This window comes from Planococcus citri, chromosome 2, assembly GCF_950023065.1.
Source record: "Planococcus citri chromosome 2, ihPlaCitr1.1, whole genome shotgun sequence".
NCBI lineage: Eukaryota > Metazoa > Arthropoda > Insecta > Hemiptera > Pseudococcidae > Planococcus > Planococcus citri.
The window spans coordinates 5,334,339-5,343,556 of record NC_088678.1 but is presented as its reverse complement, the minus strand read 5'-3'; the positions used below and the strand labels follow the sequence as shown (position 1 = coordinate 5,343,556).

Here is a 9,218-nt window from a genome sequence, read left to right as displayed (position 1 = left end):
TGTTTTCAATGTGACATTTTTGACCTCACTTTGAATTCCATACAGTCTTTTATGACTCCTTTCAAATATTTGTGGAACATTTTTGACTCCATTGTGATTTTTATGGGACGATTGTGACACCTTTCGATTTCCATAAAGAATTCTTGACTTCCTAATAATATCTATGGGACATTTTTGATTTCAATGTGAAATTTTTCACCTCAATTTGAATTCCATACAGTATTTTATGACTCCTTTCAAATATTTGTGGGACATTTTTGACATCATTTTGATTTTTATGGAGCGTATTTGACATATTTCGATCTACAAAAGGAATTTTTGACTCCCTAAAAATATCTATGGGGCATTTCCGACTCCATTTTTGATTTCAATGAGACATTTTTGACCTTATTTTGGATTCCATGCATTTTTTGACTCCAGTTTGATTTTTATGGGACCGTTTTTGACACCTTTTGATTTTCATAAAGAATTTTTGACTCCCTAAAAATATCTATGGGACATTTTTGATTCCATTTTTGATTTCAATGTGACATTTTTGACCTCACTTTGAATTCCATACAGTCTTTATGACTCCTTTCAAATATTTGTGGAACATTTTTGATTCCATTTTGATTTTTACGGGACGTTTGTGACACCTTTCGATTTCCATGCAGAATTCTTGACTTCCTAAAAATATCTATGGGACATTTTTGATTTCAATGTGAAATTTTTGACCTCAATTTGAATTCCATTACAAAAAGTCTTTTATGACTCCTTTCAAATATTTGTGGAGCATTTTTGACACATTTCGATCTACATAAGGAATTTTTGACACCCTAAAAATATCTATGGGGCATTTCTGATTTCAATGTGACATTTTTGACCTCAATTTGAATTCCATTACAAAAAGTCTTTTATGACTCCTTTCAAATATTTGTGGAGCATTTTTGACACATTTCGATCTACATAAGGAATTTTTGACACCCTAAAAATATCTATGGGGCATTTCTGATTTCAATGTGACATTTTTGACCTCAATTTGAATTCCATTACAAAAAGTCTTTTATGACTCCTTTCAAATATTTGTGGAGCATTTTTGACACATTTCGATCTACATAAGGAATTTTTGACACCCTAAAAATATCTATGGGGCATTTCTGACTCCATTATTGATTTCAATGAGACATTTTTGACCTTATTTTGGATTCAATGCATTTTTTGACTCCAGTTTGATTTTTATGAGACGTTTATGACACCTTTCGATTTCCATAAAGAATTTTTGACTCCCTAAAAATATCTATGGGACATGTTTGACTCCATTTTGATTTTTATGGGACGTTTGTGACACCTTTTGATTTCCATAAAGAATCCTTGACTTTCTAAAAATATCTATGAGACATTTTTGATTTCAATTTGAATTCCATACAGTCTTTTATGACTCCTTTCAAATATTTGTGGAGCATTTTTGACTCCATTTTGATTTTTATAGGGCGCTTTTGACACTCAACGATCTACAAAAAGGAATTTTTGACTCCCTAACAATATCTATGGGACACTTCTGACTCCCATTTCAATACACGTAGAACGTTTTTGACTTTTTTTAAATGTATGTGCGATATTTTCTGGTCTATTTTGATTTTTATGTAGCATTTTTGACTCCATTTCAACACAAGTAGAGCGATTTTGACACTCTTTTGATGCATTAGGAACATTTTTCCTCCATTTTGACTTTCATGGGGCGTTTTTGACTCCATTTCAATTTCCATAGAGCATTTATGAATCCCTTCAAATATCTATGAGACATTTTTGACTCCATTTTGATTTTCATGGGGGACATTATTTACCCCAGTTTGATGTCCATGGTACCTATCTTTTTGACGTTTGACAACATTCTGATTTTCACCAGATTTTTTTGACTAGGTTCATTGCAATCTCTAAGAAACATTTTCGACTCTGTTTTGAGGACTTTTACCTCAATTTTGACTTCCACAAGTTTTAGTTTTTTTTTAAATCATAATAATATCGATAGGGACTTTTTTGTGTTACTTCTGACTAAAATCATGTTTTCATGGAAAGTTTTTGACATTTTGATTTCATCGTGGAGCATTGATGACTCCACATTGATTTCATTGGAACGATCTCAAGTTTGATTAGATTTTCATGGAACATTAAATCCACTCGGGTCCCCACAGGACTTTTCTGACCGCATTTCAATTTCCGACGGGGCATTTTTGATACCATTTTGATTTCTACAGAGCATCTGTGACTTCCATATAATACCTATGGAGCATTTTTGACTCCATTTTAATACGTATAGGGAATTTTTGATTTTATTTGAATTTTTACTGAGTTTTGGGTCCATTGACTCCCTCTGTGAATCTATGAGCCATTTTTGACCTCATTTTCATGTCAATGGGACGCTTTTGACATTTGAACAACATTTTGATTTTCACCGGATATTTTTGATTTCATTTCAATTGTGCACAAGGAATTTTTGATTCAATTTCAATTTTTCACTGAACGTTTTTGACTCCATTTCAACTTCTACACAGCATTTTTGACTCCCTTTATAAATCTATGAGACATTTTTGACCCCATTTCAATGTCCATGGGTCACGCATTTGACCTTTTGACAGCATTTTGATTTCCACTAGATGTGTTTGACTTTATGTATTATGAGATTTTCACAGCACGTTTTTCACTCCATTTTAATACGTATGAGGAATTTTTGATTCCATTTCCATTTTCACAGACTGTTTTTGATCACATTATAATTTCCACAGCGAATTTTTGGCTCCTTCCATAAAACTATGAACCATTTTTGACTTCATTTTTAGGCCCATGAAACGCTTTTGACATTTTCATTCCCAACACGTATTTTAGATTCCATTTTAATTATGTATGGTGAATTTTTGATTTCATTTTGATTTTCACTGAACGTTTCTAACCCACTGCCACCTCCTCCATTCTAAATGCCACAGAGCATTTCACAATTTTTACCCCATTTTCATGTCCACGAAGCGCTTTTGATCTTTTGATTGCATTTTGGTTTCCACTCGATATTTTCGACTGTATTTTGAGATTTCCATAGCAGGTTTCTGACTCCATTTTATTACGTATGAGGAATTTTTGATTCCTTTTGAATTTTTACCGGACATCAATATAAATTCCACAGAGCATTTTTGACTCCTTTCATAAATCCACGGGCCATTTAGACCCCGTTTTGATATCCATGGAACGCTTTTGACATTTTGACAATATTTGGACTTCTACCAGACATTCTCGAGTTCATGTTGACCCCCCCCCCCCCCCAATAGGATATTTTTTACACAAATTTGATGTCCATGAGAAGCGCTTTTGACTGCATTACAAGTTTCCAAAGGATATTTTTGACCACGTTTTAATTTCCATTGTGCACATCCAACTTTTTTTTGACACACATAGACCTTTTTTGACTCACTTTTGATTTCTATGAAACATTTTTGACTTCATTCGACTTTCACTATGTATTTTTGACAGCACTTCAATTTCTATGACTCGGTTTTGAATTCCATGGTACATTTTGTCAAACTCCATTTTTGATTTCCAATGAGCGTTTTTGACCTGATTTCAATATCATTTCTACATATAGGATAATATTCATTACGTTGATTGGAATTTTAAAGGGTGTTTTTGATTTCATGGAGCGTTTTCGACCACATTTTGACTTCTTCGGGACATTTGAGGTTCTGTTTTTATTGAGTGGTTCATTTTACTAGAGGGAAGGAGCGTTTTTGATTATCTGGGAGCATTTTCGAGTCCACTATCAACAGTTGTTACTTTGATGCTACAAAAATACATCGAACTAGACGAAGAGTGATTCAACTTAATTCAATAACAAGGTATTATTTTTTCAAAAAATTTATTCTAGAAAACTTTATAGAATCGATAAAATGAACCAAACTCTCTCTCATTCTTCATCATGGTACATGAAACTGATGCTGATGCCATTTCAAAAAAAAAAAACAAAAAAAAACGATATCATCCGCAAATATCCAGCATTTTCAGGTTATAAAGGATTCTGACGATGATGATGATGATGATGACGACGACGACGCCGAGGTATAATTTCATCCGGGCAAATGGTCGAATGAATGTTCACCATATGCGCTCTAAGATTACTCTTATGCACAAAGGCTTTACCACATTTGACGCATTTGAATTGCTTTTCTAGTCCACACTCGTATTTTAAATGCGCTTTGAGTCCTTGTTGATACTTGTACTTGCGACCGCATCGTTTAGGGCAGTAAAAATATTCTAAAACAAAAAACGTGAAAAAAATATTACAAAATGAGTTAGGTACGTACAACATCAAAAACTGCAGAATAAAAAATATAGAGCAGTCCATTTTCAAGTATTGATTGGGGGAAAAAATGAGCGATTAAAAATTAACTTCAGGCAAAACTTAATACAGGTAACTTAAAGCTTGAAAAAAATAAAATAAACGAATAAGCAAAAAAAGTCGTAAAATACCATCAGCAAAACAAACATATTGTATTTCTTTTTAGTAATAATGCATCTTAATAAAAACTAAATAAAAAATTGAAAAAAAGAAAATAAAAAATTAATTCGTAATTATTTTATGCACAACACCGAGATGTGTTTTCAAACCACTTTTATGATGAAAAGCTCTGGGACATAAAGTGCATTTGAACTGTTTCTCACGTCCGCATTCGTAATTCAAATGCTGCTGAAGTCCTTTTTTATACTTATACCGACGACCACAAGCATTCGGACATGCGAATAATGATCCTGTAACTTAAAAAAAATAATAATAACATCAATCATACTTTATCGAATGTAAAAAAAAAAAAAAAACTTGGGGAAAAAAATATACAAAATCATAAGCGTAAGAAAAAGCACAGAATATAAAAAATAAGACGCCTGACAATGAAAAATAAGAACAATAATTTCTGAAAGATGTCGAATACACTTAAGTATAGTAAGCAGTCTTCAAACTATTTTATGCACGGTACCCAAATGAATTTTCAAGTGCCCTTTTCGGTAGAAAGCTTTAGGACATTCGGTGCATTTGAAATGTCTTTCGCGACCACATTCGTACTTTAAATGCTGTTCAAGTCCCGATTTGTACTTGTATTCACGTCCGCAACCATTCGAACACACAAACTTTACACCTGTAACTCTCTCTACAGAAAATAAGAAAATAAAATACAAAAAATTCGAATTAATTTCTTAGATACCGTGTCGATGAGGAAACACATGAAAATCAAAATCACACACACACATATAGGAAACATACAAAACATGCAACGAAACAAACAAAAAAACAAATTTTGGAATTAATCGTCGCACGTGCAAATAGTGAAAGGTATACTTTAATTATAAATTATTTTATGCACAGCACATAGATGAACTTTCCAGTTGCATTTGCGATGAAAAGCTTTCGGACATTCGGGACATTTGAACTGCCTTTCGCGACCACATTCGTAATTCAAATGCTGTTGCAGGCCACATTTGTACTTGTACTGACGTCCGCAGCCATTCGAACACACGAACGATTCTGTAAGTATGTCTAGAAAAATAAAAAAAAATACAAAACGAGTCAATAAATTTCGTAAAGTGTGTGAAGTGAAAACTGCATGGAAAATAGATCGAAATACAAGAATAAAATCATAGACGTAAAAAGACAGATTGAATTTATTCTTCGAGTACAAAAAATTTTGGGTAGGGTTTAATTCAAAAATGAATGATGCTTGTTGATTAAATGAGTCTGTAAGGAGCTTTTACGAGCGAAAGCTTTGAAACATTCGGAACATTGGAACTGTTTTTCGCATCCACATTCGTATTTCAGATGCCGGTAAAGTCCCGCTTTTTGCTTATACGAACGACCGCACATATTCGGGCAAACGAATACATCCGAAATTTTTCCTAAAAAAGAAAAAAAAAACAAGAGCTAATCGTGTTGAAAAAAATCTACACACCCATCAAGTTTCAGATCGGAAAAAAATTAATACGTATCTTGTTAAAAAAAAAAAAAAAAAAAATCCAAAAAAATCCAAAAAAATTCAAAAATTTTGGTTTAAAAAATACACAGAGAGTAACGATGCGGAAAATACGTTGCTTTATTATCAAAATAACAGAACAAAAAAGATGGCGTAACAAATTGTAACATGCAAAAAATTCAATAATTAATTCTTTTTTGAAAAGGAGATGAATACAAAAATAAATCAACAAGAAAAAGATACCTAAATCAGAAAAATCATCATACGAAGTGTAAACAAGAAATAAATAAACATAATAAATGGTAAGGCTCGTGCAAAATGCAACAAAAAAAAACTCTCATATTCTCTAGCGAACGTTTTTCGAACACTGCAATTCCGCTTCAACATTCGTACAGAGGTTTGTGTTTAGTACGAATATGACGTGTCAAGGCACTTTTTTGCCAATAAACTTTCGAGCACACGATGCATTTGAATTGCCTTTCCTTTCCACACTCGAATCTCACATGTGCATTCACGCCTTGTATATACTTGTACTTTCGACCGCAGGCGTTCGGGCACACAAACCTTTTAAGTTCCTCTAAAACAAGTCAAAAGTATGGAATTATTCTCAACACAATCCTAGTACATCCAGTAACACATGGAACACTCACACATATCTAAACAAATAAGACGATTCACAAAAGAGCATGCACACAAAAAATTTATTAGTGTACGGAGATCACGTGGGAAAAAATATCGTGGAAACATTTCACGAGTAACAAAAGATAAAAAATTACGAAAAAGTACATAAAAAGAATTTAGAAAATTATTTCTTCAAAATTTCAAAGCAGTACCAGAGATTGAATCAATCGTTCGCGAACGATTCACAAAAAATGGATGAATCGTTCGCGAATGATATAATTACACGTCAGTTGATCACAAATAACTGAAATTTATATTTTTTTTTTCGAAATTACGAAGCAGTTTGTAATGTTAACCGATTCAATCGTTCGCGAACGATTCATCCATTTTTTTGTGAATCGTTCACGAACGATACGATTATACGTCAGTCGATCACGTACACACATAACTGAAATTTTTTTCGAAATTACGAAGCAGTTTGGAATGATGGCCGATTCAATCGTTCGCGAACGATTCATCCATTTTTTGTAAATCGTTCGCGAACGATACGATTATACGTCAGTTGATCACATTCACAAATGACTGGATTTTTTTTCCAAATTACAAAGCAGTTTGTAATGTTAACTGATTCAATCGTTCGCGAACGATTCATCCACTTTTTGTGAATCGTTCGCGAACGATATGATTACATGTCAGTTGTTCAGTAATCACTGAAATTGATATTTTTTCTTTATCAAAATTACGAAGCTGTTCGCAATGTAAACTGATTCAATCGTTCGCGAACGATTCATCCATTTTTTGTGACTCGTTCGCGAACGAAACGACTATACGTCAGTCGTTACAAATAACTGAATTTTTTTTTTCAAAATTACAAAGCAGTTTGCAAGGTAGAATGATTCAATCGTTCGCGAACGATTCACAAAAGAACGAAATGAATCGTTCGCGAACGGTACGGTTTTACGTCAGTTAATCACAAATAATTGAAATTGATTGTTTTTTTTTTCAAATTGCAGAAAAGAATGCAAGGCTAAATGATTCAATCGTTCGCGAACGATTCACAAAAGAATAAAATGAATCGTTCGCGAACGATCCGATTAAGTGTCATCGTTCACAAATAACAGAATTTGGTGGTTTTTTTTTTAAATTGCAGAACAGTATGTAAGGTTAAATGATTCAATCCTTCGCGAACGATTCATAAAAGGAGATGAATCGTTCGCGAACGATACGATTTTACGTCAATAGTTCACAAATGACTGAAATTCATTGTTTTTTTCTCAAAATTGTTCAAAATTGCAGAAAAGAATGCGAGGTTAAATGATTCAATCGTTCGCAAACGATTCACAAAAGAACGAAATGAATCGTTCGCGAACGATCCGATTTAAATGGCTTCGTTCACAAATAACAGAATTTGGTGGTTTTTTTTTAAAATTGCAGAACAGTATGTAAGGTTGAATGATTCAATCGTTCGCGAACGATTCATAAAAGGAGATATGAATCGTTCGCGAACGAAACGATTTTACGTCAGTTGTTCACAAATGACTGAAATTCATTGTTTTTTTTTTTCAAAATTGCAGAAAAGAATGCGAGGTTAAATGATTCAATCGTTCGCGAACGATTCACAAAAGAACGAAATGAATCGTTCGCGAACGATCCGATTAAATGTCGTCGTTCACAAATAACAGAAATTGGTCGTTTATTTTTAAATTGCAGAACAGTATGTAAGGTTGAATGATTCAATCGTTCGCGAACGATTCATAAAAGAACGAAATGAATCGTTCGCGAACGATCCGATTAAATGTCGTCGTTCACAAATAACAGAGACTGGTCGTGTTTTTTTTTAAATTGCAGAACAGTATGTAAGGTTAAATGATTCAACCGTTCGCGAACGATTCATAAAAGAACGAAATGAATCGTTCGCGAACGATCCGATTAAATGTCGTCGTTCACAAATAACAGAGACTGGTAGTGTTTTTTTTTAAATTGCAGAACAGTATGTAAGGTTAAATGATTCAATCGTTCGCGAACGATTCACAAAAGAACGAAATGAATCGTTCGCGAACGATACGATTTAAATGTCAGTCGTTCACAATAAGTAACAGAAATTGATCGTTTTTTTTTTCAATTGCAGAACAGTATGCAAAGTTGCATGATTCAATCGTTCGCGAAGGAATCACAAAAGTATGAATGAATCATTCGCGAACGATTTGTTCAGTCATGACTCGTCTGGAAACCACATGACGAACAATGAAAATGAATCAATGTGTAATCCTAATTCTAAAATTCTGCCAAAGATGGAAGAAGAATCGATGAATCATTCGCGATTTGCTCTAACATGGATTTTCTCAAAAATCAAAAAATAACTGCTTGACTATATAATGATGAATAGATCATCTGATATCCCATTACAGATACGAGAATCGTTCGCGACTACTCGACTGAATGATCCAATCATTCTAGAACAAATCTTCCAAAGAAAAGTCGTTCAATGATGATCGAAATAAAAAAAAATTGAAATAAAAAAACGAAGTTGTTGGCACACGAAGTGATGAATGTCGTTCAATTATTAAATTTTATCACGAATGGTACAAGTCGTTCCCAATCTGTAAGCGTTTAATT

The 9,218-nt window shown here is 33.3% G+C and overlaps 1 protein-coding gene across 1 annotated transcript; it reads right to left on the bottom strand.

Moving 5' to 3' along the window:
* Positions 1-4,027: 4,027 nt before the first annotated feature.
* LOC135838255 (gastrula zinc finger protein XlCGF7.1-like) lies at positions 4,028-5,964 on the bottom strand. Its single transcript, XM_065353873.1, has 5 exons — positions 5,961-5,964; positions 5,767-5,907; positions 5,384-5,551; positions 4,630-4,776; positions 4,028-4,275 (listed from the first exon to the last, which is right to left on the bottom strand). The coding sequence occupies exons 1-5, from the start codon at positions 5,962-5,964 to the stop codon at positions 4,028-4,030; spliced, it is 708 nt and encodes a 235-aa protein (XP_065209945.1).
* Between the last annotated feature and the right edge of the window lie 3,254 nt (positions 5,965-9,218).

Coding starts and splice junctions, on each gene's coding strand:
- LOC135838255 (XM_065353873.1), bottom strand. Junction 4,777..5,383: donor CAACTGGAAAGTTCATCTAT/GTGCTGTGCATA, acceptor ATTTTTTTTAAG/TTACAGGATCATTATTCGCA. Junction 4,276..4,629: donor AGCTTTTCATCATAAAAGTG/GTTTGAAAACAC, acceptor TTTTTGTTTTAG/AATATTTTTACTGCCCTAAA.